Source organism: Mytilus edulis, chromosome 5, assembly GCF_963676685.1.
Source record: "Mytilus edulis chromosome 5, xbMytEdul2.2, whole genome shotgun sequence".
NCBI lineage: Eukaryota > Metazoa > Mollusca > Bivalvia > Mytilida > Mytilidae > Mytilus > Mytilus edulis.
This window is the reverse complement of record NC_092348.1, coordinates 31,916,783-31,938,402: the sequence shown is the minus strand read 5'-3', so window position 1 is coordinate 31,938,402 and position 21,620 is coordinate 31,916,783. Positions and strand designations below refer to the sequence as shown.

Genomic DNA, 21,620 nt, shown 5'->3' with positions numbered 1-21,620 from the left:
TGTTTTAGATTTATGAGTTTGACTATCCCTTTGGTATCTTTCGTCCCTCTTTTATAATACATATACCTAGCCTTATAAATAGAATGAAATTCAAAACAGTGTGGCTGTGGCCATTGATTGACACATTAAATTCATCCATTGACTGGGACAATTTACGTGAACGTTTGTCTGCAACGACCACTGTCCACGACGTACCTACGATAGACATTTAAACTGTGGGGTCACCAAAGGTTTCTTAACGCCTTTAATTATAAAATAATTCGAAAAATTAATCAGGAATAACCTTTATGTTTTGATTTATATAATTGATATAAATCAAAACATCGTGTTATTTCTGATTAATTTTTCGAATTACTTTACTAAGGTGTTGAGAACCTTTGGTGACCCCATAGTTTAAGTGTCTTTAAAAAGTACATAGTGAGCAGTGGTCGTTACATACAAACGTTCACCTAAATTGTCCCAGTCAATGGATGAATTTTATGTGTCAATCAATGGCCACAGCCACACTGTTTTGAATTTCATTCTAGTTATAACTGACCTTTGTTACTTTCGTTGTCTGAAAAATAACATTATTCGATCAGTGACCTATAGCAAAATTACCCCGAAACTAAAGTTAATTGAATGAAATAACAGAAAGAAAATAAAGTTGTTTATTCACAATTATTATGAAAATATTCAGTACTTACTCCTTGACGTACTTTGAATAATTATATCAAGTTTTGAAATCGCTGATACATGTAATGAAACTGATTTCAGACACATCCGCGGGCTCAGATAATTCAAGGTAGCCACAAAAGTCATAATGTCTTTATTCTACGTTTAATTTTTGGACGTGGAAAACTCGGACGCAGAACAAGGTAAGAAATTAGAATTATTCCTTTTTCAAATCTTTAATTTCTATGTACTAGAAAATAACAAACCAATTTGGCTCTATACACACATGCTTGATATACATTGAAGATGACCTCTTGTACTGTATATTCTGGGCCCATATATTAGTACATAAAGCTAATAATTTTAAGATTTGTTCCGAACGGGCAGATTTTTCTACATGTCAAATGAAAAATTAGAGTACTTCGATTGGATTTCTAAATTTTTAAAGGTGGTTTTATGCTGACAGGCTCTGTACTTCCTCTGCCAAAAATAACATACCTTTTAATTATTATATTTTATCTTGAATATAAATAAGAACTTGTTCAAGAACTGTTAGATGAAAAAAGATCTGCCGATACTTTGAGTGATTTTAACATATTTTAAAAATGAAAATAAACATTTAGTTAAAATTTTGTCAGGAAATACGGAACAGAAAGGCACAATATTTCCGAGCTTATTGGTTGCCTAGTCCAAAATTAGCTGATTGCATACTTATCCCCGTCATGCGAAGCTCCGAATTCTTACCAAGCTTTGGATATACCTTCTGTACATTTAGGTTTATATGGATTTTATATGTTTTTGATAATATGTTGATTGTCAAATTTTTTGGCCACGAGCATCGCCGAGGAGACATTTACTGTGGAAATACGCAGCTGGTGCAGACAAAAATGGTAACGTTAATGTTATAATTATCAAGTATATATTGAACCTGAGAAAACGCACGTCAATTTCTTTAAACAGGTGCGTTGAAAATCAAATATACAAGACTTAGTGCAGTGTTGTGGACCTTTTTGCTTCGCATCACGGTGCGGAGCTATTAGTTTCAGTCGAAATATACGCCATCTTGAATAAATTACTTAATATCACGTATAGATTCTGATAGGTTGCATTATGACAAGGCTGAGATATAGCAACAGCTATTGGCTTAATTGAGATAAAGAATTACAGACTTTTCTCGTTCACGATAAGACATCAAATGCCGGAAAATTAACCATGTGTATTTCAGTTCCGATCAACTGTCATTAATTCATGTTTGTTTTATTATGCATACATTTCACAGATAAATTCAATCACTTATTAATATACGTGATTATTTGCTTTGTTATTCTGTAATTTGCAGGATTTGCTTTGCTAAACAATGTTCCTATCAGTACAATGTTTACAAAAATGTATTATCTGTATTTTATAACTTCTGACAATCTAGCTATGGGTACACCTCCAGAAAGGCACACATCAATAGTCGTGTCTATTTTTAATGGTTTTAATTTTCAACAATACATTTAATTTGTTTAAACGCATGGGTGTATATAACACTCTTAAAGTACATCCATTTTATATTAATTAATATCTAAAAACAACTAATCCAAGAACCGCATGCACACATATTACCTTAAATTATGGTAGAGCGAAGCAGTCCATAGCTTTTTAGAAAGCTAAAACTTGTTATATTTAGACTCAGGTATATTTGATGGCGACATTTTGATTTAGAAACGCGTTTATTTATACAAAAAATGTTTCATTTCTATTTCTATTTTGACTTATGATCAGTTATGCTTCATATCACTATCTTCGATATCTTGCGAGGCATAACTGAGGGCCCTCATGGGGTTTTTGATTATGTGATTACTTGGCCGTTTTTTTAATGATTATTAAGCCAAATATTTCATGATTATTTGATTACCTAGGACTGTATTTTTAGTTTATGATTATTTGATTATTAAAGATAAGCAAATATTTAATGATTATGTGATTATATTGGCAAAAAAATGGTGATTATGTGATTACTAGGACCCCCCCCCCCCCCCCCCCCCCCCCCATGAGGGGCCTCATAACTGTTACAGTTTTAATGTAGTTTACAGCCGAATACTTTATTTCTCATAAAACTACAATTACATAGTTATAGAGAACATACATAAATATAACTATTACAAGATGACTTCTTAGTTATCATACATTTGATCATGATTTAGACTAAGTATGTTTTACTACATATATATTTAACGAATATTATTGAATTTTAATTAAAAGTTAAAGAGCTCTGTAAATTAATATATCATTTCAGGCAGTACATTGATTTCCAGTTTGAACGTAACTCTTCTTTGGCAAAAACAAAATAAATTTTCATATACCTTCTCCACAAATATAACAAAATTTTTCGAACGTAAGGGAAATTACTGTCTGAAAACTGTTATAAACTCTAATTGTTTGGATTTTTTCATTTATCACATAATTTCACTAGCCTTCAAGCGATGATTTTATTATTTTTAGCAAGATATTATCATATTCTTTCCGTTCTAGTGCGAAATTTTAATAACTTTATTTAAACTTAAAAGTTAACATATAAACAACTGTATTTACGTGTACTGTGAATTGTTAAATAAGTAATGCTTTTACATGTACATGTAAAGTATTAGTCCGAGATTACTCTGACGTCCAACGGCTGTTTTGCCAGACACGCGGGGGCCGTGGGACGGGACAGCTTGTCTGGCAAAACAGCCGTTGGACGTCAGAGTAATCTCGGACAAGTAAAGTGTATGAGTGATCCTACTACCTCGACAAATATGCAAGTATTATCCTTTGTGAAAATATGAGTATTTGAAACTTCAGCAAGGAAGAAATATTGAAATCAAAGAACCTTTTCCAAAATCCTTGAACATTAATTGACGCAGAGATAAGTTTGCACTATTTGAATGAGCCTATGCCTAACTTTTCATTTACAAGAAATTTACCGGATTTTCCGAATTCGACGATTATAGAACGAGAATGTTCAAATCCATTTTTACTCACTACATGTAATTATTACAAAGATTATTTACCTTACATGAGATATAATACTTTAAAAGTTTTTGTGATATTTCAGAATGAGGTTAATTCTACTGACTACGTTGTTGTTAGTATTGGCCTTTGTAGATGGAGTGCCAGTGAAGAAGAGAAGATTCGATGGGTTAGTTTATTCAAATTTACAATAATGAGTTTTTTGTTTGTCTTTGTTTGAACGTCTACATTTTCGAAGAACATGTCGTTATCTCGATTAATTCATATCGATATCTCGATTTAATTGGATCGTTATCTCGATTAATTCATATCGATATCTTGATTTAATTGGATCGTTATATCGATTTATTCATATCGATATCTTGATTTCAATTGAATCGTCATTGGACCAATCAACCAAAGCATATGCAGTGTGTGATCGCTTAAATATTAATTAATTAAACAAAATTAATGTATATTTATAAGGATTTAGTGCAAGGGATCATCACATTTAACGTTAAAAAAACCAGAGTATATGTTATTATATTATTTAAAAGAAGTGTATTCTAAGAGTTTGAACTTGTTGAGAAACAAAGAAATAACTACATGTATAAACCCGCAAAATATATGTGTCCCTGTACTAATTTCAGCATTTTTGTCATATTTAAATTAATAAAGGTTGGTTTTTTTTTCAGATTTTGGTTGTGGTGACCAATTGTTTCTATAAAATTTATTCAAAACTTTTATAAACTTAAAACTATTTAAAGTTGGCGAATTGTATGCGACTATCTTTCTGTTGGAGACTGTATGTTGCTCTCGAATAGTAAGAATTCAACTGAAACGTCGAGAAAAAGTCTGAGCTAGAAAACAGCGAGTTTATATTCATCTAAAATAGTTTGATTTGACATGTAAAAAGCATATTAGATAAGCAATTAGTTTTGTTATGAACAGATTGGAACGATATGTATTGTTGTCAGCTTGAAAACTCTTGTAATTATGCGAATTAATATTCAAACTTTCTATTGGTCATATTTTTGACAATCCATTTGTTTTTGTTTTAGCAATCAAGTTTTTCGTATGTTTCCGAAAAGTCACGAAGAAGTAAAGAAAATATTGCATCTCGCAAAAAAATATGACGTAAGTAATATTTTCTACTTTAAACAAAAGGTTCACAAGACTTATAGTTATAATGTATAGTACATAATATTGTAATTTACAATATGTACAAAGACGACAGATTGGCATGCATGAAGACGTCAGTTCGACATGGACAAGAACAAAACCGTCAGATGACAACAATACATTTCACATATAGAAAATACCATTTACATCTAAAAGGTGTACACCAAAAGTAAGTATGTGAATATACGAAAAAATAATTGCTAAACGTATACTATATGTTTTGTGTTATTAACTGAACATAAGAATACAGTATGTGGATTGATTGGAAATAAGACAATTATTCACCTGGGACCAAAGGAGGTACCTGAGAGCAACTATAGGTAAATGTACAGTCTTCAATAATGAGCAAAAGCCATACCGTATTGTACGCAAAAACATGAAAAAATATGAATAATTTCAAAGAAAACATTCGGTCTTACGCAAATGCAAAATCATTTACTTCTGTATTTTCAACATTTTTAGGCAGATATTTGGAAGCTTCCGAGATCTGCTAATAGCAACATGGACGTACACGTGGATGCAAAACATTTAGATCAATACTCATCCGATTTGGAGTCAATAGGAACTGATTACACAAGATGGATCGATGATGTTCAAAAGTGAGTGCTCTTACAGGGTCTGGATGGGGTCTTCATATCATATTCTTTAAATGTGTTGGCCATTTTTCTCTATTTGTTCCGAATCGTTATTCCATGTCTTTTCTTTATAGTCCCCTCCCCCACCCCCACCCCATGCATTATCTCTTCTTTTAAAGCCACCAAAACCCTCAGCATGCATAATAAATTTATTGGTAAGATAATATGATAGCATATGGGCCTATAAGAATGTTGTATATGAGAAGTTGGGTTACGAAATATACCTGCTTAAATTTTTAAGATTGCTTGACATGAACAGTTTTCTATACACATTTTTAGGTAGCAGAAAATTGTTTTGACTGGATTTTGTATATTTATACATTTTCATGTGTTCCAACATTGTTGCTTTATGTCACGTGACACTTGTATAATACAATTCCAACCTACGGCAAAATCTCAAAAGGACTGAAATTTTTATATTAACTAGCTTATAGAGGGGGCGGGGGGGGGGGGGGGGGGGGGGGGGGGGGTGGCGTTATTGATTTTTTTTTTCTCACGAAATTAAAATATGCGTATTTTGTAATTCTAGGCTAATTGACAGAGAGAATAAACCCGTTTCTCAACGGAGACAATTAGAAGGTTTCAACTTGGCTCAGTATCATTCAGTTTCTGAGGTAAGTAATGTAGTAGTTAATCCCGGTTTTTAGTGGAGTTCGTGTTGTTTCGTAATTATTATTTATAACTGTTGATGTAAATGTCCTTTGGTTTTGTGAGTCTTTGTTTACTCCTTGGTTTTGATTGTTATTGTCTTAATAACATATACGTACATTGTATGTAATGTTTATTGGTTGTTAAGGTAACAAACAAGAAGAATCTTGTTGTACATATGTATATTTCATGCACGAGGAAACGTTGTGTGGATTAAGACGTTTCGCGGGAAAGTCAGTGGTTGGGTCCAAGGGTATTGGGGTGTTTGAGAGGCACTCTTGTGTTCGGTATCGGGAACATTTAGAGAACACCCCTATCCAGTAAATAGTGAATTCGCCCTAGAGTATATAAGTGGGTGAGGATTATAGTTCGGGTTCTGTTGATGTTCTTACAGAAGAAGACTGGCTTACAATAGAGAGTACGCTACATAGCTGTAAGATTGATATGAAAACTTGTACTGGGGACAAGTTGGTCTAACTTTGAAAGTCGGTAGAGCAGATTGTCCCTGCACGGAGGACATACTGCAACAGTCCGCATTGTTTGTTAGTTACAGACTTACCCGCTCGGAGGACAAGTTGTACATTTTGTACCAGCCCGCACTGTCGTATAGGACAGATTGTTCTAATAGGAGAACAGGCTGTGTTCAATATATTTGTATATATATAATTGTTTTATTGTTCATTGTTACTTTGTATCGGCAAGGAACTAGTGTATATATTTTGGTTCATTGTGCATAGCTTAGATAGTTATAGTTTTTGGTATTGACATATTGTTTGTGAACAACTTGGATCCAAGTATTTACTGGGACGTTCGTTTAAGATATAAACGCCTGGTTACACGTTACACGTATATGACCTTTTCATTAATTGGTTTTCAACAGCTTACACATTATTGGTACCAATATTAATTTCTTTGAAAATGAGCCTGGTTCACTGCAGGGGAGCAAAGTGAGTATTAGAAGACCAGTGACGAATTATTCATATTTGGGGTCCCACTGACTGCCTTAGAAAGTGCCCGTCCGGTTACGCCATAGCCAGAAATTAGTAGTGGTTTTGCTAATTAATATTCATAATATGTAAATGAGAATTATACCACGTGATAGTACTTTGAACTGGACTGGCTTGATAGGCTTGATATCATTAAAATCTTTAAAACACGGATATTATAAGTTGCCCGTCACAGAGTCCTTATTTACAATCACTTTGATATTTCCGTAAAGTTGTCAGGCGGTCAAAATCAAAACAATGAACGCGAATTTATTGAATTTTTCGTGCTTTCGTGAGTTTATTCTTTTTGAAATAGTGACATTTTAATTTTACGTGTGAACCTAGAGTTCAACGACTACACATACAAGGTTTGGACTTGCTTATTCTTTGGAAATTCAAGTTTCATATTTCACCCCAACTGCTGCAAGAAGACCTAGCAAACCTAGAAGATTGGGCAAATAAATGGGGTATGCGATTTAACGCTAAAAAATGCTATATCTTGAGCATCAAAAACAAAAGCCAGAGATTCTACACTCTCAACGGCCAGATACTCCAACAAGTTCAAAACAACCCATATCTAGGAGTGCAGATTTCAGAAGACCTGAAGTGGAGCACACACATAACAAATGTTGCAAAAAAGGCAAGTTCAACCCTTGGCTTCCTCAGAAGGAATTTAAGATACTGCCCGCAGGAATGTAAGAAAACCGCTTACATTGCCTTAGTTAGATCAACAATGGAATACGCGGCAACAGTATGGGACCCCTACAGTACAATAGATGCAAACAAACTGGAGCGTATACAACGACAAGCAGCACGCTTTATAACAGGCGACTATAAAACCAGAGAAGATGGCTGCGTAACAGACATGCTCGCCAAACTTGAACTTCAAGAACTAAAAGCCAGACGCACTAGCCAAAAACTTATATTTTTGTACAAGGTGGTTGAGGGGTTGGTACCTGCTATCGATCCAGACGACTTTTTAAAATCAGCCAGACCAAGACGAACCATCACAGCGAAAAAGTTCGAAAATTACCAGGCAACAAACATAGTGGAAAAACAAGTGAGGAACAATACTAGGTGCTTTGACATTCCCACCAGTAAAACTCAGCAATACTCAAACTCATTCTTTGTGTCCACAGTTATTAACTGGAACCATCTTGAGGACACTATTGTGCGCGAAACGAGCGTTGAGAGCTTTAAAGCTGCTCTCACGAGACGTCAGTAAATCGACGGCGCCTTTACCCCGTTGTATTAAAGCCAGAATTGGTAGCTACGACGTAACCATACAGATACATATACAGATACAGATACAGATACACCCCGGCAACCTGTTTTTGTAATGACCTTGTAAGCCAATTTTCAACACGAAGTTTGCAAATTTGACGTTTCAGCCATTTTAGCCTGTATTTTACACTGCAATGTTAAAGCCTCTCGCTTCGATTTTTAAAATAGCTCAGGAACCTGTATTTTTGCAACAACAGTCATTATGTTTCGTTTAAATGGTGTATATTCATTTTCTGCCCCGGCAACCTGTCTATCACTTAAATTAAAATTAAAACAGACATTTTTTAAAAATTCCCTATCCTTTCAATGTAATTTCCGTGACCCGTATCCAATTTCTTTAGTATAATATTCAAATAAGCAAAGTGGCGTTGATTTCTGGATATGCTATATACGTAATAACGATATATATTATCATGGTATAATATATACATGTAAGCAACCAAATTTTCCCAAGAAATGGGGGGTCCGGGCCCCTGCATGCCCGCCACCACCCTAACCCCGTCTCTGAAGAAGATATGCAATTGCTGTCTTATTTATAACAAAAGTATTATCGGGACAGTCCGGCCGTGAAAATTATTGTCACGTAGTAAATGTACATGTATTTATGAGAAGGGTTACCCGTTACAAATATATTTTGTAGTTTGAAAGCAAAACATGGCATTCAGAAATATTTTCATGAATGTTTGTTTATTAATAGATTTCATATTCTGTGACATAACAATTGCAGGCGTTGTTAAGAAATTTCTCAAGCAAAGTTAGAATGTTATTAAAGTTTATTCAAAGAGGAAGGGGCAAGCATAATGCCAGTAACGGTTCCATCATTGAAAGTCTTGCATTTTACCCCCTCCCTATGTAACAAATATCTATCTATAAAATAGAAAAAAGAACATTTAAAAATGTTTTACTTTTTTTAATTGAAAATTACATCACAATACGTAGTTGTTTAAGATTCTATATTAACATTTTCTTTCATCACATGTGTATTATGTGTTTACAGATTTCACAATATTTACAAGAGGTAGCTACAGCTTCGACTCGTGCAGAACTACACACAGCTGGTAAATCGTATGAAAATAAAACGATAGAGTACCTCAAGGTAATATATACATGTATGCATGTAAAATTTCAATTAATTAAATTGATTGAAAACAAAACGTTATTTAAAATAGAGAATAGAAATTTAGCATAGTTCTGTGTTTCTCTGATATCTATGATGTGGCTCTGTACTTACACATTACGTCATTGTGTTATTGTTCTATAACAATATTTGTATTCTTATCTTTCTTTTTTGCTAATGTGGTATGTCTGTATGCTTTTCTTTGATGCATATGACGTCGCGATGACTCTGTACTTATACATTCCGTCATTTTGTTATTGTATTTGTTTTTATAGTGATTAAGATTATAAAACAATGGTGACTGCTGTATGCCTATTTTTTACATTTATGCATATGATATCTGTTTGTTTTGTTTACACATCAAAATACATTGTCATTATAATTGAATTTGAGTTGTATGTCAGAGGTTAAGCTAGCTATAAAACCAGGTTTTATCCACCATTTTCAACACAAGAAAATGCCTGTACCAAGTAAGGAATATGACAGTTTGTATTCATTCGTTTGATGTTTTTGAGAATATGATTTTGGCATTTGATTAGGAATTTTCCGTTTTGAATTTTCCTCGGAGTTCTGTATATTTTCCTATTTTTAACAATTTTTACACGAAACACATGCTTTTTCGAAAATTGCTACAGTCTAATTACAAATATGCAGGATTATGTAGTATGTATGAATAAAAGGAAATGCAGATTCAATGTCAATTTAATGAGATAATAACTCCATCGACAAAAAGAAATCCCCTAAAAGACTATTAGACACCCAGTTCAAAAATATGCACATCGTGTTGTTTTCTGCTCTTTGGTCGGGTTTTTTCTTTGACACACTCCCCGGTTGTATTCTCTTTTCTTCTATATATATCAAGCTTATTCGAAAAAATCTCTACACGATCTTCTTGGACCGACCTGTGGTTCTGAAAGAAAATAACACCATATAAGTATATAATACTTAGTAAATATACTAATTGTGTTACTTCTGACTGTAGTTGTAAACAATAGATTCACGTCTATGTTTGACACAAACAAATTTCTGTTAAAAAATATAAAAGGAAAAAAAAAGTATTTACTGATATTTAATGTCCTTACTGTTTAATTGTGTTGGAAAAGGGAATTCATACTTTTCTAAATTTCTTGACAGATTAGTACAGGCGGATCAAAGAAAGCTATATTTATTAATGGTGGATTGCATGCACGAGAATGGATATCTCCTGCAGTTGTTCTATACTTAATTAATCAGGTATGTAATATAACATCATATATTTCTTTTATTGAAATTCATTCGTTTATAGATCTGAAAAGCATTTTATAATGTCTCATGAAAAAAGTCTCTTCCTTTAAACGAATTCCAGTAAGGCCAAAGTTGCGCATGGTTATTTACTTTTTTTATCAAATGTGTTACGTATGCTTCTTTAACTTGAAAATAGCATGCAAATGGTATACTTACTTGGTGATAATGTTGATAATGTAGCGTAGCAAATAAAAATTAAAATGTATTAATCTTAAAATGAATTTGTCATGTTGATTTTGATAACATGATGTAGAAATCTGTTATAGGGAGCAAACGCATGAAAAAAAAAACATGTATAGTAATAATCAACATGGTATAAACAACAACTGGAAATAAACTCATCATAGATACCAGGATTAAGTTGGTATGGAGGTCTTTCGCCATCTTGGATTGTAAAAAAACAGAAAACCTAAGGTCAAGATTTTCTATTAAGTTAGCAAAATTTGAAGCAGCAATCCAGATATTTAATGTGAATTTTCATTTCAAAGAATTAATTTATAAGAATATAAGTGATAAATATTGATATTTTTACAAGTGAAGATTATTTTTGGTTGTTTTTAAATGTTTTTAAATTGGCATTTTAAAGGGAGGTAACTCTTAAACTGCATTTTCTGAAGGAATTTACATGGAGTTTTCCTATTTTGTATTATAGCCGGGGGAAAACCACGGCGACCCTATCTTTTCTTTTTATATTCTCAAAGCATTGTTTGAAAGCTATTGTTTCGCAAATTATTTTACAGTTCTATCATGTAGTTTACTTTCTAATCACAAAATGGTGTTTTTTCCTGTATAATTCATACAAAATGTGTCATTTTGTCACAACCTGTAGCTTGAGAAAACGCCTGGTGACCTATCATTTTTATTATATTTTTTTAGCATATATCAGTATATACTACATTTTGGCAAAGTATGAACAAATTCTATCATTTTTTTTAGACTCCCATACCACCTTAAATTTCGTGGAAAGAAGTTCAATAATAAGGTCAATATTTTAATTTTGATACACGAGAATTGTTTTCTCTCCTAGCAGCTACTGATCTATTTTGTTTATCACCATCCCTTTTCAGTTAGCTTTGAACCCAAACAACAATCCTGCTATAGACAGCATTTTAGAGAAGTTTGACTGGTACCTTCTACCTGTAGTTAACCCAGACGGCTACGAATATTCAAGGACAACCGTAAGTTTTATTGAAATGGAACCCTGGACTACATAATTCACATGTTTAAAATGACTGTATGAAAAAACATGAAAGACGGGCAAAGATTCAAAAGGATTATTCAAGTCGAAAACAACTAACGATGCTCTGGAAAAATGAAAAAAAAATACCAAAGGTAAAGAACTGTTCACAACACACAATATGACAATTAAATAAATAATGAGGAGAACGACCCTCTCCAAAAAAACAGGGTGATTTCAGGTAAAACAAATAATGTTCTACATTTGTACCCGTCTTGTTACTATTGTAAGTTCATACTTGGTGAATATAAGTTTAATTTGGAAGGTCAAATGTGAAGTCTATTTTATTAAACAACAACACTGATACTTCATTTGTAGAAAATTACAAGGCATACACATTTTAACCCCGTGGTGTTCGTTTGCTTTTTTTTATTTCGAAAGTTTGTACATTGTTTCTTCTAGACATATAGAAATTTGGCATTATTCCAAACAATTTAGATGCTACCCTATGGCGGAAAAATAATCATAACGATGTTGTTATATTTTAGGAAAGGTTTTGGAGAAAGAACAGACAACCATCATCCTCTGGTTCCTGCATTGGCGTAGATTTAAACAGAAACTTTGGATTTAAATGGAATCCAGGTTTGAAATCAATTGACCAAGCAATACCCATCCGATTTATTTTAAAGAAATTATCTTTAAAAAACAAAAAAATTCGGTTGATTTGACTTCCAAAGATTATTTAAGGTTACGTCAGATCTAAGAGCACATAGTACCTCTCCATTGCCCATCACTAAAAACCTGTACATATTTTGATAAAGTAATAGAAGAGGGCACATAAGTTTGAAAGCTGAGTCAAGTGTGCTTGCTGTTACTGTAAGCTAGCTGAGGCACCTGCACAACTTTAGATCTAACTTTGCCTTGCAGCCAAATTCAAATCCGAATAACACTCTTCATTGATTTAAAGAATACAATTGATCCCAGGAGGAAATAAAATTTTGGGCCAAAACAATGAACCACTCGGAAAACCCCCCAATTAACTCCCTTTACAAGATAAACCTACAAAAACGTGACACATAGACTACATACCTTAATACAACCACATTATTTGGATTTAGTTAAAGTTTACTGGACTTATGTGTACACAAAACTCCTTCTTTGACTATTTAGACCGCCTCATGTAAAAAGTAACACAAACATAGAAACCATATTCACTACAGCTTCAGCTACCAACAGGTTAAAACTCAATTGACATGTGCTTGTGTTCAAATACTATTCAGCAGCTATTGTATCTAGTAATAAAATGAAATGAGTGCTGTGAGTAACTTATAGTGAATAATTCTTGATCCTTTTGAACCTGTACAAAGTACAAAGTTTCCTACTCATCTTCCAAAAACTGTTTTTGAAAGATTTATTTAAAAAAACCAATAGTAATGCTTACTGTAAAAAATCAATTCTACACATTAAGAAGTAATCACCAACTATTATATCCATAATCTTTTTGTAGCGATTGGTGGAAGTACTGATACATGTTCGGAGGTTTATGCAGGTACCAAAGCATTAACTTCTCCAGAAACAGCAGCTATAGGAAAACTTATGCGTGATATTCATTGCCACACAATAGCATACCTCGACATTCATGCTTATGGACAAATGTGGTTATGGCCATGGGGATATACTGCTGATGATTTGCCATCTGATCTCGAAGACTTGGTCAGTATGAAAACAACGTTATAGATAGTATCGTGACACCAGTTTGCCTGATGTCGGTTGCTTTGTTCTTTAGGTTAACACTATAACAAATTTTATATTTGTAAGAACGTTTACACACTCAACATTGAATATAACATGCAGAAAAATCCATTTTAACCCTTTACTATATAACCAGGAATACAAAGATGAACTGATGAATTATCGGAGATTTTTCTCTCAACATGTCTTGCAAGTCTTTATAAAAACAAGAAAAGGCTTTCTTTGTCAACTTTGTAATATGTAATACAGTTAATTTAATTTTCAAACTTAAATGAATTAAATTCTTAACAGAAGAGGTAAACCAACAAGCTGTCTGACATTACTTTGATATATATTATCCTTGCATTAATTTGTATAATTTAATGTATTTGAAAACAGAAACACTATGCTAAAGTAGGAGCAAATGCAATCAGCAACAAATATAATACTCAATTTATGATTGGTGGAGATGCTACAGACTTATGTAAGTATATAATTTTATGTACCTATGTTTATGTGAAATTGTATCTGCTAGCCGCAAATCTAGGGTCAATCCACCATTTTGTCTTTAAATGGAAGTTGTTATCTTATAGTTTGTTTCTGTGTGTGTTGCATTGTCGTTTTGTTTTTTGTTGAACTTCAGTATTTTTGTTGTTTCGTTGTTTTCCTCTTATTGCTGATGTGTTTACCTCAGTTTTGGTTTTTAACCCGGATATGTTTTCTCTCGATCGATTAATGACTTTCGAACAGCGGTATACTACTGTTGCCTTTGTTTGTACTTGTAGTGGACTTGTCACTTTCTAACGATTATGATTATGGTTTAAGTCACTGCATAAGAAACTGTCACGAATAAGATTGTGAGAAGACAATAATTTAATAGTAACACGTTTCTGGAGATTTAGATAGAATGGAATAACATCTTTTAAAACTCAAACATATACGTGTCTTTAACACATTATTTAACATTATTTACTCCCTCGTTTCACTCCTCCGAAACAAAAGTACAAAATATGTACATAACTGTCATACTAATTAAAGTCATATATTTCTGATTGTAGGATAAGTATAAAAAAGAAGATGTGGTATGATTGCCAATGAGACAACTATCCACAAAAGACCAAAATGACACGGACATTAAGAACTATAGGTCACCGTACGGCCTTCAACAATGAACAAAGCCCATACTGCATAGTCAGCTATAATAGACCCGGATAAGACAATGTAAAACAATTCAAACGAGAAAACTTACGGCCTTATTTATGTAAAAAAAAAAATGAACGATAAAGCATGTTCTAAACGTTAAATTTTCCATGACAAGACTTTCAGTTTCTATCATGTACTTTATTTTAAACATAACTTAATTTAAACAAAAAGAAACAAACAAATGCAACAACCATAAAAAAATCTGTCAAATAATTGTTTTCATAAAAGTTTTTTTAATATCGTGTTTCTCTAAATATTAGCTTACTACTAGTATAAGAAAAATAAAATTCTGTGTAACGCAGCATTTCACTTGTTTCATATCTATCATATTAATATTATAATAATTTATTTTTAGACCCAGCTGCTGGTGGTACAGACGATTATGCAAAAGGCGTCGCTGGTATACAATATTCCTACACTGTTGAATTGAGAGACGAAGGAAATTACGGATTTGAGCTGCCGGCCAATCAAATAGTGCCTACTGGAGAGGAGATGTTAGAAGGCATTCTGGCTTTTGCTGAAGAAATATTTGTTCGTGAAGGGCTATAAATTATCACAATGTAAAGAATAAGGTTTTAAGTTTTCAAATATATTTTTACGATTTATCTTTGTTTTTATTGAACTTACCTAAATGAAAAATAGAAATCAGAAGCTTCCAACTAGGGAATAATAACTCGACGTATGTTGTCGTGTAACATTCGAAAAGAGTACATGGAAAGAGAAAACAGTACTAAATAAACTGCATCAAAACAATGGAAATTTGTTATGTTCCGGTTTCATTTATCTATGAATGCCTTCTCGTTCCTCATGACGAATAAAACCAAGTAAAGTCGTGAACGGCCGCAAACATATGTTCCGTAAAAAAATTATAAAGGTGTCCAAAAAATATTAGGTGCAATTTTTTAACGAAGAATCTTTGCTTGCGTGTAATTAGTAATATTTGTTGACAAAGTCTGTAGCGGTACCGTAATATTCGTTGTTTGTGTGAAAATTTTAAACCATTAGCATCAATTAAAGCACTGCATAAAGTATAGTATGAATTTACACAAAAGTTTTTAATTCTGTCTGTTTGTTGAAAATCTATAGGTTTGAACTGTGGGCCGAATTTCTTCCTTGATTGGTAGAAATCCATCAAATATTTTACAATGCTTTGATATGGTAATGTCATTGTAAAAGGTATTTACTATGATAAAAAAAAGTATGATATAACCCTAACTTTCACATATAGACATATTATGTCTGTTTGTTTATTTACACAATGTTGTCAATATAAATGAATTTTTATTCGACTATCATACAAGTGAGAGGTTTTTCTAGCTAGAAAATAAGGGGTATTTCATCATTTTTTACGTAGATAATGTATATATCAAGTAAGAAATGTGCCAGATGTAATGAATTTCTTTGAATTTGCAATTAGATTCTAGGGACGTTTAGTTTTGAATTTTCCCGAGTTCGATATTTTTATTATTTTACCTTTTCTTACATTGTAAAAATCCAGACCATTAACTTTTCTGAATGCCTGGAACATTTATCTTCTGGTAATCATGATATTGTGGATGATATTGGCTTTATTATCAACAGAAGTATTAAGAAAATATCTACTTCCTATCTCAACCAATTAATTTGACCTCAGGTTTTTACTGTCTTTGTTTTAGATAAACATTGAAACTAAATGGAAACAATTATTCTGTCCAGTTTTATTTTACATGATTCATTAGGAACCGCAAAGAACACCGAAATGGTATAAAAAGAACAATAATTCCATCACTGTACTGCACAGTTGTAGTTTTAGTCTTTTTCGTTGGTGTAAGGGGATGACGAAACCTTTTTTTCTGATTTAAAATATACATGTCGGGGGATCAATTGCCAGGACCTTTACCATTTTTTACAAATTAAAACAACAGTAGTTTACCGATGTTCAAATCTCTATAGTGATCAAGTAGATGAAAAATCGCTTGAACTCTAAATGATGTGAGAATTGGATGAGTTGTTAAGAAAAACGAATCATGTTTTGCATGCATCACCTGTAATGCAAGATTATCTTCTTTATCTCGAAGACGAACCTCAACACTTGTGCTAAATTTCTATCAAATTGAATATGGAACTTTTATTGACATTTATCAAATTTTAAAATGCAGATTGTTTGTAATTTGTATGATATCAAGTGATTAGACATGATAATGCGTACAGAAAATAGTCCTTCAAAAAAATATTACGTGTTACTTTATTCTGCTTATCATTTATCGTCGTTAATATGCGTTGTGTTACCTTATAATCATTTTCAAGCAATACTATCAGATTTTAAAATAACGAATATCAACGCCGACGCCTGCAAATTTAAAAAAAGTCCCCTAAATCATGAATCAATTTCTCGATTTGCACTTTGTTCATAGGGTGACGTTTTAGTTGTTTGTCAAATTCTTGAGTTTCGTGATATTCTCTTGATTATTATCAAACAGTTATTCTATGGTTCTTTTATTGCAGCATGCACAAACACTATGTTAGATGCATTACTTTATTTGTTGATTTTTGTAATTTTGATTATAGCTGAAAATCATGTTAGGAAGAATAATAGCAACACCAGAGGTCGATTATGGAATTCAAAGACAGACGAGGATGTATCTTTTGAAAAAAGAAATACAGAAAAGCAACAAAATAAAACTAACAACTAGCATTATCCACCGAATTGGTGCTAAAGCAAACAACAACCAAAATGAAATGTCTGTGATCTAAGTTCTCGTAGAGTTAAAATCAATTTATAAATGATTTTTTTTCCCTCAACGAACCATCTTTATGTGTGACAAAATTGTTGTATCGGAAGGTGACTTTTTTTGGTATTTTTTTTTTATTTTTCAAGATGAAACATGAAACATGTGAAATTACACAAAAAGCAAAGTAACACTTTCGATCAAATTTAATGGTATACTGTGAAAGTACTTTTATTCGTGGGGTACCAATTTTCGTGGTTTTCGTGGATGACTTTATCCACGAATTTAAGTGTCCAACGAAATAAAATAACCATTGTCTAAATCAAGACCTGGAAAGATTCCAATCGGTAGGTTTGACTACTGATATGACATGTATGATATAGTCTAAGAGAAGATATTGAATAGCACCAACTCTAAGAACTATTTGGCAATTCATAGCATATTTGTTTATGTTACTGTTTTCTTTAGGTGACATGTTAATGGCCTAATTAACACCTTTGATGGTCTTTAATCTGTTGATCACTTTATCATGGGTTAATTAGTGTTATCATTACGATTTACACGGGTCAATGTTTACTTTGCAATTTCCTTCAATCTAGACTATTTGTAACCCTCGTTTCTAAAGGCTTCAATTTTTCATTTTTTTAATTTTTTTTTAGAAAACTAAAATCCACGAATTTAAAAACCCACGAACATGTAAATATTGCTCAAACCACGAAAATTGATACCCACGAATTAAAGTACTTTCACAGTAATAAGAGATAAATATTACAATTGATTTTCTTAATTAAATGCTGATTCTAACAATTGCCATAACATAATTTTTGTGCAGGAGTGAAGAAACATTCAGAGAATTTTTCTATATTAATCAAATATTTTAAATTTTCTATCCCACCATATTTTGTTGGGAGTATGTTCTTACATCTACATTTGTATATATAGTATTTGAAAAACAACAATATATTATTAACGGTTTAACTGTTTACAAAATCTTCAGACAAACCAAAAATTGACTTCATTTGCGCTGAAAGGCAAGAAAATGTCATAATTTAAAATCTAATCTACAATGAATAGCCAGAAATTTTGTGTAACATAACATTACCATAAAATGTGAAAAATATTTTCTCTGATTTCTGAACAAAATGTTCACAGTTCAGTTTCTTTTAGTTTATATTTAAATAAATATGAAATACATGGTAAAACCCTATTAACAATCTTAAACTGAAAATTTTGTGAAAACGAATTTCTGGTTGTATTAAAAGGCACAGAGTAATTAGAATTCCAATCTTCAATCTGCTTATTTAAATCTATTTCCCATTCTTACAGCAAGATAAAGTGTACACTGTATTATTAACAACAATTTAAACAAAAGAAATATTCATTTGACCAAATAGGTCAAATTTTCGAAATTTTCCATCCAGGTGAAACATTTGACCGTTGCAGACGACTCATTTTTTTCCATTGCAGTTACACCCCTCAATTTAAGAATCGACTAAGCTCTCCATCGTTTTTTTTTATACTTAATCAATATATATCAATCAGGGAATTTATATTAAAAACATGCTTTAAAAAATAGGGTTTCTCTCTACTTCCGTGAAACGTATCATTAGATTTATTATATGATATTTGTAATTTTTCTAAATGACTCCTTCACCATCGATTGGACTCGTCTGCATATAATGTGACAATCTGGCCGATCAAAGTGTTAGAGCTCACACTGTGTAAAGCTATACGAAATGCATGCACCAATGTGACAGGGTAACTGCTGAACAAGGTCTATTTATATACATATTCCATTCTTTTGATACATATTTTTTTCATTCATGTTTAATAGTCTACATTACTGTTACTGTTAGCTGTAATAGTGGAAATCATACGGCTTGGCTGCGGATGAAAATGTCTTTCATACGGAACATCTCCTTTAGATGTTGTTCCTATTAGATTTAAATAACTGCTGAACAAGGTGTGTTTACATACATATTCCTTTCTTTCTATATATATATTTTAATTTATGTTCAATAGTCTACATAACTGTTGCTGTTGGCTGTAGTAGTGGCAATTATTGCAATACTTTTCAATACCTCTAGGTTTTCTTGAATGAAAAGCCAATTAAATTTTGCCGATGGGTGTTAATTCGACCGGTCGAATCCAGCAATTTCTGAAAAGGTGCTCCCAACCAAGGAGAAATGGGGTCCGACCCTCCAACATTTTTCTACCTAATCTGCCACTGAGGTGGACATTATTCTTGAATCGATGCTTGGAAATTATTAGGAGAAAGGTATGAGGGAATTGGGAGTCGGGCGGAAACCAGGTGACGAGGGTAGTAAATTAGAAAATTGCTTTGCTTCACAAAAAAAGTAAAGAGGGATGGAAATGGGAACTACCCCATATTCACCCCTCAATTACAAGGACGGAAACATATGAAGATGGTAGGAGACAAGGGTTAATCTATGCATTTCTGACACAATTGTAAGGGAGAGAGAAGTGGGAATCATCCCATGTTCACTCCCTGAATTACAGGGGTCAGTGTATTAAATTACTAAACGAATTGAAGAAGTAAGTCATTGAAAGAATTGAAAAATTAAGTCACTAAATTAATTTTAGAATTCTTTTTTTATAGGTTTCTCACAATTTCATTACCCCATTTTAACAGTTTTATTGATTGTAGTATTTTTAACTCTCAACCAAACATCACTTAAACTATTATTGAGTTAATTGATTGAAGATTTCAGCTGTATACATTTTCATACGCCTGTGTTTGAAGACGTAACAAATTATGGTATATACCGTTGTCTTGGTCGTTTGTCTGACATCATCAGGTGGTACAATAATTACAACCTGCTGTCACAATTTCACAAGTCTTTTTTGGTGAATTGTTTATAGATAGATATCTATTGATGTAAGCACCCTCTCGATTTTTAGAAATTTCAGATTTAATTTTTTTTGATAAAAAGAGGTTGGGTAAACTGTTGAAGTTTTCAGACTATAGCTCAAAAATACTTCCAGCAATTTCTATGAAACTTTGGTGAATAATTTAAATCTGTTGAAGGAATGTCCCTTCCAATTTTTTTATTATTATAAAAAAAACTTTATGTTTTGAATAATAAATTCTTTAAATTGTTATTACCAGTAATCCTACGGTTCTATCCAAATAACGGCCATAATCATCTCTTTTATAGTTCGTTTCTGTGTGTTGCATTTTAATGTTGTGTTTCTGTTGTGTCGTAGTTCTCTTATATTTGATGCGTTTCCCTCAGTTTTAGTTTTAAACCCAGATTTGTTTTTTTCTCTATCGATTTATGAATTTTGAACAGCGGTATACTACAGTTGCCTTTAGTAAGCTCTTAAATTCAAGCCCTTTAAACGAGGACCGTTATCTGTTAAATTCAAGCTCTTCCATTGGTGGACCGGGTCGTGGCCGTACACTGACTGTTCCTGTTAAAACTGCCATAAACATCATGAATATCGCACGCAGAATATTCAATATTTTCATTCTGCAAGGAATTTAAATTAGTTCACCAAAAGTATATGATAATATATGATATAATGTTTGTGCGCAATAATTTCCAAATAACCTTCATCATATACGCTCAAAGTATGAAACAAAGTTTTTAAAGTAAGATGTGGTAGATTTAGTTTAGCAAATACAATGGAAAGATTTAGTTTTTACATTGTTTAAACTCATTAGACATATATGATATAGATAAAATGATCCGGGGGCAGTGAGACTGAAATCGTTTAACTTTATATAGGAAGTGAGGGTGATGTCCATCAATTTAATTAGTCTAAACACCCTACCCCCCCCCCCCCCCAAAAAAAAAAAAACCAAACAAACAAACAGAAAAAAAAACAAAAACAAAAACACATAAGAAATCATTAACTTTATATTGTTTTCACAAAATAATCAGATTTTCTTTCTATTAAATTTCGCTGGTATAGCTGATCTGTTTTATTGTTATTTCAAATGTAAACTTTGAATAGTTATGCACAATTATTAAGGACAATTTGTTGTTGTTTTGAAATTCCCGAAAAGTACCT

General features: G+C 32.4%; 1 protein-coding gene across 1 annotated transcript; it reads left to right on the top strand.

Moving 5' to 3' along the window:
* Positions 1-3,678: 3,678 nt before the first annotated feature.
* On the top strand, positions 3,679-15,479 carry LOC139523450 (carboxypeptidase B-like). Its single transcript, XM_071317500.1, has 11 exons — positions 3,679-3,817; positions 4,689-4,764; positions 5,272-5,408; positions 5,974-6,058; positions 9,360-9,458; positions 10,614-10,712; positions 11,831-11,941; positions 12,489-12,582; positions 13,448-13,653; positions 14,071-14,155; positions 15,230-15,479. Exons 1-11 carry the CDS (start codon positions 3,735-3,737, stop codon positions 15,421-15,423), a joined length of 1,269 nt encoding a protein of 422 aa, XP_071173601.1. The 5' UTR covers positions 3,679-3,734; the 3' UTR covers positions 15,424-15,479.
* The last annotated feature ends 6,141 nt before the right edge of the window (positions 15,480-21,620 follow it).

Excerpts from the sequence above, each read along its gene's own strand:
- LOC139523450 (XM_071317500.1), top strand. The coding sequence starts at position 3,735 with ATGAGGTTAATTCTACTGACTACGTTGTTGTTAGTATTGGCCTTTGTA. Across the intron at positions 3,818-4,688 it reads AAGAAGAGAAGATTCGATGG|CAATCAAGTTTTTCGTATGT; the intron begins GTTAGTTTATTC and ends TTTTTGTTTTAG. Across the intron at positions 13,654-14,070 it reads CATCTGATCTCGAAGACTTG|AAACACTATGCTAAAGTAGG; the intron begins GTCAGTATGAAA and ends ATTTGAAAACAG.